At 49.4% G+C, this 18,863-nt stretch overlaps 2 protein-coding genes across 9 annotated transcripts in view; one reads left to right on the forward strand and one right to left on the reverse strand.

Moving 5' to 3' along the window:
- The window catches only part of TCP11 (t-complex 11), a 132,881-nt gene that overhangs the window by 91,659 nt on the left and 22,359 nt on the right, over positions 1–18,863 (reverse strand). The gene's annotated exons all lie outside the window — the stretch shown is intronic.
- The window catches only part of SCUBE3 (signal peptide, CUB domain and EGF like domain containing 3), a 37,948-nt gene that overhangs the window by 1,873 nt on the left and 17,212 nt on the right, over positions 1–18,863 (forward strand). For all 3 annotated transcript variants that reach the window (XM_070585902.1, XM_070585904.1, XM_070585903.1), the window contains exons 2-6: positions 11,570–11,692; positions 12,923–13,048; positions 15,720–15,854; positions 17,057–17,182; positions 17,365–17,481. In XM_070585902.1, coding sequence (XP_070442003.1) covers positions 11,570–11,692; positions 12,923–13,048; positions 15,720–15,854; positions 17,057–17,182; positions 17,365–17,481 — 627 coding nt within the window. The remainder of the gene's footprint in view (positions 1–11,569; positions 11,693–12,922; positions 13,049–15,719; positions 15,855–17,056; positions 17,183–17,364; positions 17,482–18,863) is intronic.

The following is an 18,863-nucleotide window of genomic DNA, read 5'->3' on the forward strand; positions in this document are numbered from 1 at the left end:
TCTCTGACAGTCAGGTCGCTGTATCCCAGAGCCTGAGCACTTGGCTGTTAAGCTGCTCTGTATACTGGATGGGCTCCCACTCTGTTAAAAGAAAGGTGCTATATCAATGCCATCTTCTTCTCCCAAAACACTGCCTCTTCAACTACCCGCTTCTTCCTCCAACCTGTCCTTTAACACAATCTAAACACTAGAGACCCTCAGCTGTCAAATACTAGACCCCAGCCCTCCCCCTTCCAACCCCAAACTGTCTCTTCTCCAGTCCTAGTTCCAGACAGCCCACTCCCACCCCCAGCCTGGGAGCAGCCCCTCTCCCACTGTGGATTTGCTTGTGTTTTCATAAACAAAGCTAGCTTTTGTAGTGCGTGCTGACTTACTCATAACATGGAATTAGCTAGGGAGTTTAGTCTGAAGGAAGGAACAGATTTCATGCAGTAATCTAGAGACAAGATAAGGGCCTCTTTCAAGTTGGAGCCAGTGTCTGTAGTGGCCTAGTGAGACTAGGGGGAGCAAGTAGTATATTCAAGGGGGTTCCCGGGACAGATGGAGACACCTTGAAGGGACAGGTGCCATCAAGCCAAGGCTTTCAAGCCTGGGAGATCAGCCCATGGTTCAGGGACAGAAGGACTCAGAATCCCTCCAGGGTACTCCAGGGCTCCTTCTTTCATCAGCCACCCTGCTGGGTGCTGTGGGGGGGAGGGGGATGCAGCCAGAGTGGAGGCCCCTGCCCTCAAGAAACTTACAGACTAACAGTTTTGTTCACTGGCTATCTCATATTCGGGCCACACTTGCTCTGATTGGGCTGCAGTTAGCTTTGCATCTTCCTTGCTTCTGATCCCTGAGTCTTGCCAGGCATAGGATTGAAGCCTGTCAGTTCAGCTATCTTTGACCTGCTATTCAGGAAACTTATCAACCTGGTCTGCTGGAGATCACCTAACAACAAGTTTGCTGGGTTAGAGGGATGTCTCTGGACCTAAATCTGCAGGCCAATCAGGAAGGACAAGTCCTGACCAGGCAGGGCAGCCGTCCCCATAGACAGAATGCTGTGGACATCCCTTGCTCCCAAACATCTCCCTAGTTGTCACCAGTGCCAGAAAGTGCGCCTCTAATGCCACATGCTTCTAAAGGAAGCACTAGCAGGTCTTTAAAATACAAATACTCTTGGCAAGTATCTTGCACAGAGTTACTATACCTTTGGGGATATCTGAGTCTCTGTCCCTTTTCTCCAGAGATTCCCCAGGGATGAACCAAAGTGGTATGGAATGGGGAGGAGGGGAGGGACAAGGAAGGGAGCCTATAGTGTGCAGGTGAGTGTGTGCATGTGTGTGCAAGTGTGCGTGGTGGTTCACCACGGTCAACCACAGATGACATAGCTGGGTGTCTGTGTCTATTGTTACTTAGTTGTTAAGCATGAATACAGATGTTTTAGTGTCTTTGAGAAGTGCATGTGGATGAGTGGGTGGGTAAGGTTGTGTGACTGGGAGTGAGCATGAGGGTACATGGTTTTGAGTGTTTTTCAAGTGCCTGTGTATTTTAAAGTAGACAGACTGGATAACCGAGATAATTGTTAACTTAAAAGCATTAATTTGCTTTGCTCTTCTGGGGGGGGGGGGGAGGTCGGTGCAGCAGTGGTTAAAAAGACCTAATCCTTGTGTAGGGCTCAGGTTACAGCTGAATGGAAAGGTCTCCTGGCCTCCTGGGGAAAATTTGTCCCCAGGGCAAGCTCAGGGAGAGCCAGCCTGGCCGTTTAGTTTTCCTGGTTGTTTTCTCTCCTCATTAGGGATAGAATTTTGATAAAGTCATGTATTTAGAGTTTCCAAGTACCACCATCCCTGGAACTGAGCGCGTTCATCTAGCGGCAAACAGTGTCCCTCTGTCTCGGTGCGTCTCTCCGGGTCTCTGTCTGGGTGTATGTGTGTCTCTCTCTTTCTTTTCCCCACCCCTCTCTTCCTCTTTAATGTGGCTGTTTCCTCTCCTCCCCGCTTCCCTGGGCTCCTGTGGCCAGCTCTTACAGTGAGGGGACTGTTCCTCCTAGCCCCTCCCTCCAAAATATGAAATGAAAACCATAACCGTGTCAGCGGGTGAGGGTGGCCCCGTGGGCAGCTGGCTATTGCCCATGCCCCATCCAGGCCACACTGGGGAGAGACAGAGAGAGAGTCAGTCCCCACTCTTTGGAGCCTGATCTTCAATCAATTCCCTCTAAGCACCCCCCCCTCATTTTTCCAGAAGCGTAGAGAAGGGGGGTGGACTGCTTAGAAATTCCTCAGGAATCCCTTTGACCTCTCTTCTCTCAGTGACATGTCCCCCCAGGGGGTGGGGAAAGCCTGGGACTGGGGCAGAACTTTTCCACTTCTTACCCCTCATCTCCTTGAGTCTCTGCAGGGTGGAATGAGAGAGAGGGGACTAGAAGACACGGAGGCCAGAATTACTACAGGCAGAGAAAGAAGAAAGTTATCAGCAACCTCTAAATGAGATTGTTTTCTGAAACCTGCAGGAATCTGAGAGCATGAGAACCGGTTTGAGATGTGAGCGGCTGGGACCTGTTGTAAAAGGAGCCGGCCCTGGGTGTGAGTTTGAGAATACGAGGTGTGCATTCACTGGGGCATGTGAGCGTGCGTGTGCATGACTCAGGGTGTGTGTGTGTGTGCAGTGCTCCGGTGAGAGGAAAAAGGAAGCGGGGCAATGTGCGTTTTGTTTTCATTGGAGAAGTAAAGAAGTGGAATGGCTTGGTCCAGTGCCTTGAACTGAGGGTGGGGGAAGGGAATGGATGGCTTCAGACCCTCTTGAGAAGATGGAGGTGGAGGAGCTGGCTGCCTGAACTCACCCCAGTCCTTGCCCCAGCTCTGGTCCCCGAGAGTCAGGGTGTGGGCCTCCTTTGACGTCCTGTACCCCTAGCACATGACCACTTATAAGAAAGAGTGCCTGTCAGGGCTGGAAACTACAGAGCTGCTCTGAGGCTGGCAGTGCCCACAAGAGGCCCAGACCTGGGGACAGCTTCTTCAGGCTGAGTTATAAGACAGGAGTCTGGAAACAGAGGGACTGCTGGTCCTTGGGGGAAAAGTGATACAACCACCAACCCAAAGATGTTTGAGGGGTAGAGGAGCTAGTCGCCTGGGCTAAGAGGGGACATGGACCCTCCCCACTTCCTCACTGGCCCCTCTGTCACAAGACTGGCTGCTCTCCTCCTCCCATGCCCACATACTGCCAGCCCCAAATGGCATGGGATGGGGAGTATGGTGCCAGTGGTTTTAGGTAAATGCAAGCCTAAGGATTGAGGCCTCTGAGGAAATAACTGAAATTCTCCTCCTCACTTGTAAAATGGACTAGAGTATCAATAGGGTCCCTTTCAGCTCTCAGATTCTGCACATCTCATCGAAATCCTTCCTGCTGAAGGCAAAAGACACTATAGCAAGCCTCAGTCCTGCAGCGGGGCCTGCCCAGGCTTCTCACCTGAATCTCAGGCCCTCTCCTCCCTCGGCCCTGCTCCACTGCCCCCTGCCCAAGTCTGTGTCACTTGGCTACTCTTCCTTTCTTCCTCTACCCCAGTATCCTGGGGCCTCAAGTACCTGATAGTTCTTACTGTGTCCTTAAGTGGGGTATTTTCCTCCTGGCAACAGCCCCTGCAGAACAAGTATGTGTTTCTGTGTGTGTGAATGTGTGTGTATCCAACAATGTTGGGAAGTGGAGCTGAAACATTTGTGTTCTGGGAACTGAATACTGTCTGGGCGAGGCCCCAGGGCCCCAGTCCTTGCTCCCACACCATATATTCTCAACTCCAAGACTAGCCCTCTGTATTCTGTTTCCCTTCCGTGGGGACATCTCCTCTTTTCAGACCAAGGCACTCTTTTGTAGTTGCCATTGGATGCTGTGATTTGGCCCCACAGGCAGGATGGTGACGCCTAATTAGGGTACTGTGACCCTCATTCTTGCCCATGGTTTCCCTGTGGCTGTAACCATAGCCCTAGAGAGCTGTGAGGTTTGCATTTCAGAGCCCCAGGCCATGGGCTGTCTGCATCTGGTCACTGATGGTGACAAGCTGAGAAAAGACCTGGGCAGGAGCTGCTGGGCTGGAAGGAAGATCCAGAATAAGGAAATAGATCTAAGGAATCCCTGGGTGAGGGTGGAGTATCAGGATATGTGGGCATGGGGGGGGCGGCAGGAAAAGAGGGGCGCTTAAAGGATGGACCCTGGGGAGCAGGTTTACAGAGAGGACGTTTTTACAAGTTTCTAATTATATTTATTTGGAGTTTTCCTCTGGCGGTTTGAAGCTGTTAACAGCAGGAACCTGTATCCCTGGTGTTTGTTTTTGTTTCTAACCAGCTGCTTGGCCCAGCATAGTGAATCCAAGGGCAGGAGACACCTGCCCCATGTCGCACTGTCCACCCCTTCCTCACTGCAACTCGGTCTGTGCCCACCATGGTGCACCACCCTCCTTCCCTGCCTGCCACTTAGCCTGCCCTCCTCCCTGCTGCCTGCATGCCCAAAGCCTCAGAGCATCCACATGACTACTGTTGACTTCCTACCAGGAACATCCAAATGTCAGTTCCAGGCCCCCATGGTTATGTAGTGGATGTTTGCTTCATGCTGAACTAAGTGCTGAGTTGGGGTGGGGGGGAGGCACAACGACGACTAAGGCATGGATTCCTCCCTCAAGTGTTTATAGAAGACAGTGTGTAGTGAGAGAGCACTGGACTGGGAGTCAGAAGACCTAGGTCCTGGCTCTGCACTAGCTGATTGTTCTTCCCTGAGATACTCTCTCTGAGCTTGTTCCTCATCTATATAATGACAGGCAGGACCATTTGTGGATCAAATGAAATAAACTACATGAAAGAACTTTGCACATTTAATGGAATTATACATCATCTGACATCATCGTTGTTTACGTTGTTATTTTTTCCCATCAATTTGGAGAGAGAAGACTGAAATCATGAAACTAGAACCTGCCTCTGCTCACTGCCTGCCTCCCTGCTCCTCCCTCTCCAATGTTCTGTTCTTTCCTCCCCACCCTCACTCCCCACGGCCCTACCCATCCTCTAAAGGCCTCTGACTCAGGGTTGTTGATTTAGTCCACACTGAAAGAGAGAAAATTCTTGCCCATTTAGGGGTACATTCAAATGAGCAAGGAGCTGGATTAGGGATAAGGTAGGAGTTCAAAGAGAAACTCATCAGGGCCCCCTGATGGGTGATGAGGCTCTCAGATTCAGCCTTGCTCCCTGCAATCACCAAGCACCAACTCCTTTTCCTGGCTCTTCAGTTGAGCAGGCTAAGCTTGTATAACAGTGAAGGGTACTTTTTTAAAAAGAATAAAGTGCTCTGTCTCCTCCCCTTGGGGTCATCTGTGTGCTCTCCTGGACTCTCTCTCTCTAGGCCTCCCTCACCCCTGCCTGGCTTTGTCCAGGCTCAGGATGGGCCCAGGCTCCAGCTGAGGTCACAGAGTCTCAGTCCAGTTCCAAATTGGGAAGACAGCCTGAGAAGCTGGAGCTGGGAAGCCATGCTCCACCAGTTTCCCTAGTTGCCCTTTTGATCTAGAGGTAGAGCAGATGTGCACAAACATAGGTACACATGCACATGCTGCAGGTCAGAGTGTCATGGCCAAAGCCTGGGCTGGTTCTACTTTGGATGTTACTTAGATATGGGAGGTAACATTGAGGAAAGGATAAGGGAACTGACCAAGAGCAGCAATGGAACGCTGGTCTCAAGTGGCCACTGGCGCCCTTTCATCAGGTGTTAGTTAGCACCGAAGCTGGGGAGCATCTGTCTGACAAGGATGCTCTGAAGAGATGCCTGAGCAGCCTCAGATAACATCTAAGAACCCTGAGATGCTGTGGATCCTATAGGATTCCTGAGGAATCCTATCCTAGATTTATTGGTCCCAGTTTCTTCTGGCCTCAGCTTCACCAAATGGATGCCTTTAAGCAGGTATCTTCCCTTCTCTGAGTTTCCTGTCTCCCTACCCTTAACTTAAGACTAAACTTCCTGGGACTGCCCTCCACCCAGAACAGTTGTGGGGTCATAGGAGAGTAAAGAAGTGGGCTTTTTCTCTGTGGTAACAGAACAGAGAGGATGCCACAAATATGGACCTCATCCACTCACCCACCAACCCACCCATCTATCCACCCATCCACCCATCTGTTTAACAAATATTTACTAAATGCCTTCAGTATATTAGTCTGTCTTGTTCACTGCTGAATGCCCAGCACCTAACACAGTGCTTGGCATGTTGCAAATGCTCAATATCTATTTGTTCAATAGTTGAATAAATATGCTTAACTCTATTCCAGCTGATGTATAGGTTTCAAATATTGAGAAGCCATGGCCTCAGGGAGCTTACAGCTTCAGTAGGAAGATAATACACATAAATTAAACATTAAATAATGGTACAAGGTAGCATATAAAAGGCATCACAAGATAGTGATTGGTCAGGCGATCAGAGAACCTGACTGTAAAAGCCTTAGGACTTAAGAGAAAGAGTAGATAGCAGATCAGAGAAGGCTGGAACAGTCACGGGTAGCTTCCTACTAGTGGTATCTGAACGGGTCCTCAATGATGGAGGAGATTTGAAGGCATTTATGGAGAGGAAAATAGAGGTAGGCACACAAACATCCTAGGTTAACCTGGCTGGGGCAAGAAGGATGTCACATGCTTGTGGACACATTGGGATACCAGGCAGGCTGCTTTGGACCCACCAAATTGGGCCCACCAAATTTGCCCATCCCCTGTGACAGGCAAGATAACTACTGTGGTAATGTAAAGGTGGGCTAGACTCTACCTAGGGGTGTCTGCTTATCTGCAGCCTGCAGTCCTGCTCATTTCCATTTGTTGTTATTCCTGAACTGGACCTGGGCAAAATTTTGAAGTAGAAGAAGTGTTTCCTTGGGAGTCCTCCTGCTTCCCTTTTGGGGTACACTTCCCCATCCTCAGAAGGGAATCTTAGGACTGCCTATGTTACAATAATCCCCCCTTTCTGGTCTGCTCTCTAACCCTTGTATCCCCCACCCCCATCCCACCTTTCCTCCCTACATTTAGCAGAGTTTATGGAGCACTCTGCTAGGCGCTGAAGCAAATCCAGAAGAAATGTCAGATGGCACTGGGAAAAGCTATTGCAGCTACAGACCTGTGCATTCATGCCAGGAGAGGGTGAGGCAGGAAGGTCTTGCTTCATCTGTGCTATCTCTGCAGCTGCCACTCTCCCCCAACTCAGCTTTTGATCTAGCCCAGTGCCTGGGGTGGGGCTAAGGGCACTAAAGGATGGCCTTCACAAAGGACTGTGGAGGGCAGCTTTTTGGTTCCCAACTGGCCTCTCACCCACCTCACCCTCCTCCTTGGGCAGTTCCCAGCATGAGTAGAGTAGGCAGTGGATCAGGTACCTTCAGGGATGTGTCTCCCCACAATTCCCTTACCATCACATGCTCCCCTGGTGCTGCATTTCCCCAAACCAGGCCTGAAATGGGACTTTGATAAGGGGGAGCAGGGAGGAGAGAGGGGTTCAGAAAGGATACTGAGGAAGAAGCTGGAGAAAAGGAATAAAAACAGTGAAACTTTATTGAGCAGTTACTATATGGCTGCATTACAGTGCTAAGTACTTGATAAGTATTCACTCATTTGAATGCTCTTGGCAGCCCCATGAGGAGGTGCTATTATTATTATTCCCATTTACAGAGGAGGGAGCAGATAAATTCAGAGACTGGCTCAGGACCACACAGAAACAGGTGGAGCTGGCATTTGAAGTGACACAGTATCAGTCCAGAACTCCCTTTCTCAAACACTCAGTCACATTGCTGCCCCTGGTCTCTTCCCAGCTTGGGCAAATAGTCCATTCACATTACCTGAGTTGGGAAGGGAAGACAGACAGCAGCCCAGCCTCACCCTGGAGATCTGGATGCAGCTGGTCTAGGAGAGTGCCTGGACACTCACAGTTTTCAAAAGGTCCCCAAGGAATCCCAGTGTGCAACCAGGTCTAAACCAGTCCATGCCCAACAGCATCCACTCATTTGTGAGGTCAGCAATAGACACCTGCACCCTGAGAGAATGAGCTAAGATGAGACTGTGCCCATGGGTGTAGAAGGGATCCCTGCACGAACAAATTGTGGGTGGGCAGATGTGGAGGGAGAGAGCTCTGAAAGAATGAATGGCAAAGGGAGGAGATGCTGAATATAATTTGGGGCCCTGTTTCAGAGCTCTGTTTTAGGTCTGTTTCGCTTCAAAAGATTCCATCCAAATAGCTGAAGGGTCCCTTCCTCAGTGAGTGACCAGCCAAGTGAGGAAACCTGAACATGCCATATGAGATGGCTTTAGAGCATTAGCAAAGCAACTCAGAAAGAGCTGCAGTTGAGCTGAGGCAAACTGAGGCCCTAGACCCAGGAATCACCAGGAATAGGGCTTACCAGGAAGAGCTTTTGGGAAGACAATTTTGAGCCAGATTGGGGAAGCTGGGCATAGTGTGGCTAGAAGAGAAACGAGAGGATTGCATCTCAAATGTGAAGAATGAGACGTGTGTGAATGTCTGAAAAGGGGTAGTAGAATGGTTAGGTGTTGTAGAGGGAATAGGGAGGAGATAAAGTTTTCCAGAGCAGAGACCCTTTGCTGAAGAGGGATAAGCCTAGTGAGCGAGGAAGAGGGGTAAGATGGTGGGAAAAGCCCAGATGATGGAAGGGTCTAAAGGCCCTGCCAGGAAGTCTTAGTTTGCTGCAGTCAGCATCAGGGTCCACTCTAGTACTGGTAAGCATTGAATTGGAGGCAAAGGAAAGAACTGGGAGCCCAGATAGCCTGATGCAGATGCTAGTGAAGCACCAGCCAATTCAGAGACGGGCATGTATACCCCTGAGATGGCTCGAGAGAAGGAGCTTCCAGGTGAGTTTCCAAGTGGCCCTGCTGGCTTCTGGGGAAGGGATGGAGAGGGACAGAAGGAGGAGAGCTCAAAGCAGGATGAACAGGATGATTATTAGTCACTGGGATTGTCCAGTGACTCATGCTGCCTCTAAAACTCACAAAGGTTACCACAGAGGAGGGGGTGATCATCCAGTCCCTCCTCCTCCAGGGACCAGACAAGAACATATAAAACTAAGCCTTAGGCCATTCAGAGATTGGAACTAGTTAAGAAATATTTTTCCCCACCATGGAGGGCATGTGTAAATATGGGGACAAGAAGGAGGGCTTGGACCTCTGAGTGCCTTGCCTTTCTTCATGCCTTTAACCACACTTGAAATTTTCTCTTTCCTCTTCTGATAATGCTTATCCAACCTCCAAAATTCAACCGTGATCTCACTCCTCAGGAAGTTTTTTTGGTCCACCCAGGTCCAGGGGTAACCCTTATTGAGAACTCCTAAGGCAGTACCATCTCACAGAACTTCTTATGAGGTAGGAAATATTCCAGATCTGTGCTGTCCACTGTGGTAGCCATTAGCCACGTATGGCTATTGAGCACTTGGCCTGTGGTTAGTGCAACTGAGAAACTGAATTTTAAATTAATTTAAATTTAAATAGCCACATGTGGCTAGTGGCTACCATCTTAGCACATTCCTAGAGCATCTGCTGTCTGAATCAGTGATTTAATACTTATCTGACACTTCCATCTACTGGGATGGAAACTACGGGTAAACTACTATTTACCAGACATTTTATTAGGTACTTTACACAAATTATCTCATCAACTGTTCACAGCCTTTCATGAGGAGGTTTTATCATCCCCATTTTAAAGAGGAAGAGATAGGAGAATTGGAAAAGTTCTTATGAACTGGTCTTCCATGCCCCCTCTTCTCCACTCTTTCGCTTTGGGATAACTTCCAAGAGTGGGCCAGCAGGCAGACAGCATGACTGCAGAGCCTGAGTGAGGTGGAGAGAAGTGTGAATTACAGCAGTTAGAATCACTGGGTGTAGTGGGCTGCTGCAGACGAATTGAAGAGAGTTGGAGAGTAGAGTGCAGAGCTGAAGAGAAGCCTGAGAGATTTGAGGCAGGGTGTTTGGGGGCACTCTTCCAAATTTCAGTTCTCTTCTTAGCCCCAGGAAGCTTCAGTCCTGACCTTGAAGTACTTCTTGAAATATGAAAGCAGAGGACAGTTAACTGTTTCCAGCGAGCACTCATAGGTGTCTATAAATTGAAGCGATTACTGGTCCAGTCATTCACTTATTCAGTAAAAAATGTATCAAGCACCTTAGGATTTGGATTCAACAGGTCAGTGATAAGGCCTAAGAATCTGCATTTTAACAAAAGCCAGGCAATTCTGCTGTCCACAGATCACACTTGGAAGTTAGTCTTGATTTCAAATCCCATTTATTTTACTTGCAGGTTGCTACTTACACATTATCTTGAGTTTCCCAGTTCACAGCCAGAAGTAGTCTCTTCCTCCTCTGATCTTCCCTTGAACACAGATTCTGAAGCCTGGCTGCAATTAGACTCACCTGGCGAGCTTTAGAAGTGTACTGATGGCCAGACCCCAGAGGGGACCAGAACCTCTAGGGGTGGCGCTTGAGCATCTCCTAGGGGAGCTGACTGATGTGCAGCCAGAGTTGGGGACCCCCTCACCTTATCTCTAATGCCTTCCTGGCACTCAACCCCATCCTGCTTCACGTTACTTAGTTGTCTCTTCTTTTGGCTGGGCTGAGTCACCTCTGAGCCTCCACAGCCTTCAGCATAGCACCTTTCACAAACACACTTTATAAAGCATTTTCAACTGAATGAAACATTTTTCCTTATTTCAGTTCAGATTTCTGGGCATCATAACATTGCCCCAAAAGTTGGACTCTTGCCCAAGATGATAAATGACTCTTTCCTATGTCCTTTCTGAACCATCCTTTTTGCTAGACCTTGGGAGACCTCTTCTTTTAGCATAGCTCTGTGATTAGCACCTGGTGTCAGAGCAAGGGCCAGGAGAGAGAGCACCTGGAGTGAGATGAAAGCGCTCAGGGAGGCAGGATGGGTGGGCTTGCCTGAGACAGCTGGAGAGCCACAAGGGCTGCACTTACCAGGCTTCAGGTTGCTAGTGCCAGCCCTGCCAGCTCCTGGTCCCTCCGCTGTTGACAGCATAGGGGCCAAGGGAAATCTTCCAGCATGGAACTTCTTTCCTCTAAAGATTCTTGGCGCCATGGTGGGCAAGTGAGAGCAGGCCTGGTCTCAAGCAGAATTGTGAGGGAGATGAGGATTCCTCAGATACCCTGTCTCCCTTCCTTCCTCCTTTAATTACCAATGGCTGCTGGACCCTGCCACTTTCCCAGAGGCCACTGTTGCCCTGCCTTTTTTCTTCCCCCACCCCCTAAGCCTGCTCCTAAGAAAGGAAAACATTCACACTAGAATGAATATTTCTAATCAAGTTAAGTGTGCTATCCAGTCCAAGGGTGTTTTGTTTTTAAATCAAAGAGGAGTGTTTCAAATGATGGAATTTTAGCTGTCATTGTGGATTAAGTATTTTTGAAGGGAAGGGGGGTTCTTTCTGAATTCCTGAAATTACAGAGTCAGCCCACTGTGAAGTCAGAGGGTTGTGGGAGAGCACCTGCTTCTGGAGGGATCACTGTCTCTATTTTAGAGGAGAGGGAGGCACCGACAGAGGGTCTCATGTGCCTCCTCTGTCCCTGCCAGATGTGGACGAATGTGTGGAGGGGACGGACAGCTGCCACATCGATGCTATCTGCCAGAACACCCCACGGTCATACAAGTGCATCTGCAAGTCTGGCTACACAGGGGATGGTAAACACTGCAAAGGTGAGGCTGCAAGGGCATCTGAAGAAGGGGGACCTGCTGGAGAGGGGAAACCAGTGCCACTGCCCTCAGCTGGCCATAGTACACTGGCATGGGGATGAGGGTTGGAGGAGAAGCTGTTTCTTCCCAGAGAGGGTGCCATTTTCTAATTAGCACAAAGGCACTATATAGGCTCACTGAGGCCCTGGTGGGAGTAGTTCACAGCCATACAGCTTGGCTGGGTGGGGGATTAGAATCATGGGACTAAAGCCTGAGGTTCCCTGATGTTGGAACTTCCATCCTGAGACCCTTATACCATGCCCACAAAGGATGAGAACAGACAGTTTACCCCAGGGGAAATTCATATCATAAACAAACACATCTTACGCTTATAATTAAAGCAACGCAAATTAAAGCAGTCTTGAGATGTTATTTTAAATTTATGACCTTCAGTTTTGGTAAGACTTTAGTGGACAAGGTACACTTGTTAATTCCTGGTGACATTATAAATTGAAAAGTGGTTTTGTCATACCTAGCAGGGATCTTAAAAGGTATTTCTATCCTTTGACCCAAGAATTTTTACTCTCAGGGACTTATTCAAAGGAAATTCAAAGAAACAAAATAATATATGGGAGAAGATGTTCTTTGATGCATTATTTATGCTGGTAAAATAAATGGAATAAATCTGGGGCCGGCCCCACGGCCGAGTGGTTAAGTTCGCGTGCTCTGCTTCGGCAGCCCGGGGTTTCACTGGTTTGGATCCTGGGCACGGACATGGCACCGCTCGTCAGGCCACGGTGAGGCAGCGTCCCACATGCCACAACTAGAAGGACCTGCAACTAGGATATACAACTATGTACTGGGGGGATTTGGGGAGAAGAAGAAGGGGAAAAAAAAAGAAGACGACTGGCAACAGTTGTTAGCTCAGGTGCCAGTCTTAGGGAAAAAAATCTAACCATAGAGAAAAAGGATTAATAAATTATGATATAGCAACAGAATGGAATATTCTGCAACCATGTACAGTGGTAATTAGAAAGACTGGGTAGAAACGTGAAAATGTTTATGACAAGTTTAATTGAGAATTACAAAATACAAAATGATTTGTATGCTATGAAAGTAACTGTAAATACACACACACACGCACGCACATGCAGGTTATGTTTTTTACAAAAACCACCACAAGGAGGAGCACGGGGGTGGACAGTGGGGGGCACGCAGGTGGGTCCAGCTGTCTCAGCTCCTCTTTGCCCACAGATGTGGATGAGTGTGAACGAGAGGATAATGCAGGTTGTGTGCACGACTGTGTCAACATCCCTGGCAATTACCGATGCACCTGCTATGATGGATTCCACCTGGCACATGACGGACACAACTGTCTGGGTAAGCAAGGGAGAGGGATGTGGGTAGGGGTGTCTTGTGGGGAACATTTCCCATTTCCCAGGCAAGGAGAGGAAAGTGATCAAAAAGCTGCATTCCCACAAAATAGAGAACAAGGTCAGCCTCCCCTTTGAGACTGGGCGCTGAAATGAAATAATCCTGCTGCTGGATGAAAAACGTCAGAGGAGATGCTGCTAGAAAGTGCTCCCAGGGCAAGCGCCAGGAGATGACAATAGCAGGTTTAGCTGCAGAGGGTGGAGTGTGGTGGGAAGGTGATTTAGCTTCAGACAGATCTTGGGTCTCTCTGCTGCTTACTAGCTGTGGGGCCTTCAACTTGGCAAATCAACTAGTCTATGGGAACCTCAGCTTCCTCATCTCTAAAATGGGGATAGTAATATCCCACTCAGAGGGGTGCTGAGTGAATCACTATAAGAGAACATGTGTAGAGAGCCCTGTACTATCCTAAGCACACAGTGGGTGCTCAATAAAGGAGAGGAATGTTGTCGATGCTGCTGCTGGTGCTTCCCTGTGCCCTGGGGAGCCTGTAATCCTTAAAGGCTGGTTTTCTCCCAGCTCCTCCTTCAATCTCCAGGCTCACCCTCCTCACTTCTGAGGCTGCGACCTGATCTCCTTTGCCCCAGGAGCTGGATCAGAGATAGGAGAATCTCTAGGGAACTAAACTCAACTTTGGTCTGTATCATTTTGGAAAATTACTGGGACCATGTCAGATTCTTCCTCAAGTAGAAAAACTGAAGCCTATAGCAGAAAAAAGGTTTGAGATGTGAACCCAGGGGTTTTTCCCCAAATTCTTTCTCTCTGGTGCCAAAACAAAAATAAGAGATTAGAAGAATAGAAGACCAGTAAAGAAAGAAAAGCAAGAGAAATGATGCCCAGAAAAGCAGGCTAGGTTGCTTCCCCACCCCCCACCTAAACAAACAGATGAATTATCTGAGGTCCCATTGACCTAGGAGAGCCTCCTTACTAGAGATACCTCCAAACCCAGTGACATTCCATCCTTGGACCAGGCTTATAGGTTTCTGCTCCCAACTCAGGCCTCTAAACCCTGATCCTGCTGGGCCCTTCCCCTACCCCTGGCCACTTCTCCTACCACTGTAGCTGCCAAGGAAAGACCTCACTACTCATCTGTCCAGTCACCTGTGAGGGTCCTTTTTGAGGACTCCTTGGGAAGAAGAGGTTGTGAAACTTGGACCAGGACTGCAAACATCAGTTTCTGAGTTCTTTTGGTTCTTTGACTTTTCTAGGCCTCCAATTTTCACCAAGTCTAGTTTTCCTATAAGTATTTTGGGGAAAACTAACCAGAGGGATAAGAGAATGAGTAGGTATGGAAGGGGGAGCAAAGGTCTATCTAACCCTAACCCTAGAGTTGGGGTTCAAAGTCTTAACCCTACATTTGGCTTTTAAGGGAAACTTGAGTAAGTCATCTATGCCCTGGGCCTCAGTTTCCCCACCGAGAATTAGAGGAAAGAATTTGGCTAGAATAGCAAAGTCACAAGGTTGGAACAGAAGGGAGCAAACAGAAGGATGGAATGTAGGATGGGGTAAGAACAGGAAGACAGGGATGGGGAGAAGTCAGGGGTCTAGTGAGAGATAGGGCAGAGACAGGAACAAGGCAAAGGAAAGTCTAACTCCTTGGCTTTCCCAAAGGTGTATCTCTTAGGCAGGGGCCTGCTGGATCCGGCCCCTCTGCCCTTGGCCAGAAGGAGAAAGGTCAGGGTTTCAGGGCTCAGCAGAGAGGATGAGAAGAGAGGAGCAGATGAGGCCCTCAGAAGTCTAGGTTCCAGCTGCTCCATTTGGGGACCAATCTCCATGATATGTCCTGGGCCAAGGAAAACTGAGAAGGGCTGTGGACTTGGGAAGGCAGGAGGTAGCATAGAGATGGAGTCAAGGCATTGAAGTGGGAACCCCAGGATGAGCTTGGCTCTGGGACCTGGGGGTGGTGATTTGAGGTGGTGATTAGGGTGTGGCCTGGCAGCTCTCCCCTCACCCTTCCCCGCCAAGCTACCAGACTTTGTTTTGTTAAACCAAAATAGGAGAAAGGCTAGGGAATATGGCAGCAAGCCCAGGCATGGGGGGGAGGAGAGGAAGGACGGAGCTGTGGCCTGTCCATCGAAATGGTCCCTGCCCTGCAAGGAGTTGAAGCTTGCTGCCTTTCCCCACCCTGCCCCTCTGACCTCAGCACCATGGCCATAGCTCTCCTTGCACACTGAGTCTTTTCCCAGGTTCTCTGATACCCTGGCTGCTCATCACAACCAGCTGCCCCCAGTTCCTATCCCCAACCAATCTCCATTCTCATATTCATCTCCGTTCCTCTTGCTCTGGCTCTTTTCCTGGTCTCCTCTACCCTCAGGCCCAATTTCAACAGGTTAGGAAAAGGGGGACAACTCTTCACCTAAGTGAGCCATGTTCAAATGTCCTCTCCCCACCTGCTTAGCTCCGCAGCTCTGCCCTCTTAGGGTGGCCTCTTCATGAGCAGTGGAACATTAGCTGATTAGCGGGTGAGAAGTGCCTGGCCTAAGGCTGGGTGTTAGATTGGGGGTGGGGTCGGGTGTGCTGGATTCTGAAGACTGCCCTCAGCCCTTGGTGCTGAAGTCTCAGAGTACATGCTAGACCTGACCTGTACCCCATGGCCTCACCAACCACCTATCCTGCACAGATGTGGACGAGTGTGCTGAGGGCAACGGCGGCTGTCAGCAGAGCTGTGTCAACATGATGGGCAGCTATGAGTGCCACTGCCGGGAAGGCTTCTTCCTCAGCGACAATCAGCACACCTGCATCCAGCGGCCGGAAGGTCAGCCCATGACCGAGGAGGGCCCAGCCCTGCACTCCCAGGCTTCTCTCTCAGTCTTCTTGGGAGCTTTCCTTCAGTAGTCCCTAGGTCTCACCCTCTGTTCTCAACTCTGCTAGCTCCTTCTTCTCTTGTCCCTCAACCCAATCACATCCTAAGGCTCCATGCACAGACACTCTGTGTTAGGGCAAAATCTGGGAGAATTCATTTGGGGTTGGGGTCAGTGTGGGACTGAGGCTACTGTGGGGCATCCTCTGTGTCCAGACCCAAGGTGGATGTCATTCCTAATTGTAGATGGCTGAGCTCTAAGCTGCTGTTATCTGAGAGGGCCTCACTGATGCCTTATTCTTTAGATTGGATTGGGAGGGTCAGGCAGGAATAGTGGGGTATGTGTTATCTGTTTCTGTGACTCTGCTCCCTTCCCCCCCAGACTCTGCTCCCTTTCCCCCTGAGGGCAGGGACTATATCATTCATCTTTGTATCCCCAGAACCTAATATTCTTCCCTGCTTTTAGTGGGAGTTTAATAAATATTTTTTGAGTAAAATCATATAGTAATCATCTGTACCAATTACTCCCCACTCACACTGTAAATATTATTTATCTTCTTCCCAGTTTGACTATAAGCTCCTTGAGGAAAGAGATCATATCTTATATTTTTCTGGGTCCTTCCTAAATCCACCCAATACCTAGTACAATACCTAGGCACTTTTGTGTGTGTGTGTGGGGGGGGGGGGTGGTGGTGAGGAAGATTGGCCCTGAGCTAACATCTGCACCAATCTTCTCTATTTTGTATGTGGGATGCCACCACAGCATGGCTTGGTGAATGGTGTGTAGGTCCACACCCGGGATCCAAACCAGTAAACTCTGGGCCACTGAAGCAGAGCATGTGAACTTAACTACTACACCACTGGGCCAGTACCCCTAGACACTATTTTTTTGTTGTTTGAAGGAGAGGGTGATCATGTAAGTTTTCCTGGGGCTGGGTATCAATACCTATACATCATTCAGAATGGCTCTGAGCTCTGCTCCTTAGCACCCAGCTCTGTGGGCAGGATGGGGGCCTGTGAGTGGAAGAGTCAGTCTCCTCTCTGTTGCAGCCAGTGGAATTCTCCCATTTCCCTTGGCCCAAACTATCCCTTCTAGTTCTTCTTCCTCTAGGTGTACAGGACTACAAAGTGTTCATTGCCCACCTCTTCCCTTTTAGAAGGAATGAATTGCATGAACAAGAATCATGGCTGTGCTCACATTTGCCGGGAGACACCAAAAGGGGGTATCGCCTGTGAATGCCGCCCTGGCTTCGAGCTCACCAAGAACCAACGGGACTGTAAATGTGAGATCATTGGGATGGCAGTGGGGGAGAAGGGGAGGGGTGTGGGGGGCTCAGCAGCAAGAGGTGGGAGGAAAAGGTAGCATGGGAGAGGCAACTAGATAAGAGGGCCAGTATCCGTGTTATGGAGAACTACGGTACCCAGGGAGAAGCAAGCTGACAGGCCTCCTGCCCTCTCTACACAGTGACGTGCAACTATGGTAACGGTGGCTGCCAGCACACATGCGATGACACAGAACAGGGTCCCCGATGTGGCTGCCATGTCAAGTTTGTGCTCCATACCGACGGGAAAACATGCATCGGTGGGTGAGGCCAGTGGAGAACTCAGTCCACCTGTGGTGGGGGTGGGGCTAGGGGACCCTGGGAACCAGGGGACGGGGGTAGCACATGGGGTCCAGGTACTGGGTGCAGAGTGACTGGTGAGTGAGTTGAAGACCCAGACAATGCCAGATCTAGTGAGGGACAACTCTGAAAGATTGAAAGGCTCACCTGACCCTCTTCTCCTCCCAGACCCATTGGTTCCACTGCCCCACCCCCAGGAGCCTTACCATCCTCTTTATCCAGGATAAAGTGTTGTCAAACTGGGAATAATTAGCAGGGTGCTTGTTGACTAAGGCTGTGGTTGAGAAGGAGGAGGAGAGCTGGGGCAATGCAGCGGATTAAGCCAGACCAGAGGCCCTGCTGGACTAGTGTGGCAAGATGGGAGCTATCAAAGTCCACTGTGGAACTGAGGGTGGGACAGAGTGCTCTTTCCTGGAACAACTAGCCCTGAACTGACAAATGGGGTTTCCTGACTCCAGGTATCTTTTTCTTCTTTATCCTTTCTCTCCTCCCTCTCCTCTTGTAAATCCCCTTTCCACTCCCCTCATCCTAATCCCTATTTCCTTCTCTTTCCTCCACATTCCAGCGGTATTCCCTCTCTGCTCTGCCTGTCCCCTCATGTCCTCACCAACTCCAGCCTTCCATCCTTCTTGCCCTGGTTTGGGGCCTTCTTAACACCTGGACCCCTTTTCCTGAATTCCTAGGCCTTACCTCATATATCGTCAGGTACCATAGGTGAATATAATTCCTTAAGTTTAATTCCTAATTCCCTAAATCTTTAGGTCTTTCCTGAAGGCCAATTACTACGTGCTCACAGAGGGCTGAGAAAGATGATGGGATAAGGTGTCCCCTTGGAGAAGTGGGAACTGAAAGGGAAGAGTTTGGGCAGGGGGAAAGGCTGTGTCTTGAGCCAAGCAGGGAGCGAGCTTGTTCTGTGGGCATGAATATTTATGGATGGCCGTTCGTCTCATGGGCTACAACATGCTGGGGATGGGGAGGTGTGAACATAGTCCACTCTGTGTGTATATCAGAGACATGACATTCAGCCTAAGAACCAGACTCTCCCCCATCTCACTCCAGAGACCCACCCCATTTCTGCAAACAGCACTGCCTTGCCCCCAGACACAAGAACAGGGGAGCAGTTGATGCTCTTAAAGGTCTCCCCCAGGTACCGGCTCCTGAGACTTGCACACACGGTTCTAAACTTCTGTAATTAAAATCTCTCCTGTTACATGTTTCCCCTAGACTAACTCTTCAAAGATTCTGGAACATTTTTAGGTCTTCAGGCTGCCTTCTCCAGGCTGGTTTGTCCCAGTTCCTTTCATTTTTCCTCATAAGCCTAATTCTTCCGCTTTCTAAACCT

This window comes from Equus przewalskii, chromosome 19, assembly GCF_037783145.1.
Source record: "Equus przewalskii isolate Varuska chromosome 19, EquPr2, whole genome shotgun sequence".
Lineage (NCBI taxonomy): Eukaryota > Metazoa > Chordata > Mammalia > Perissodactyla > Equidae > Equus > Equus przewalskii.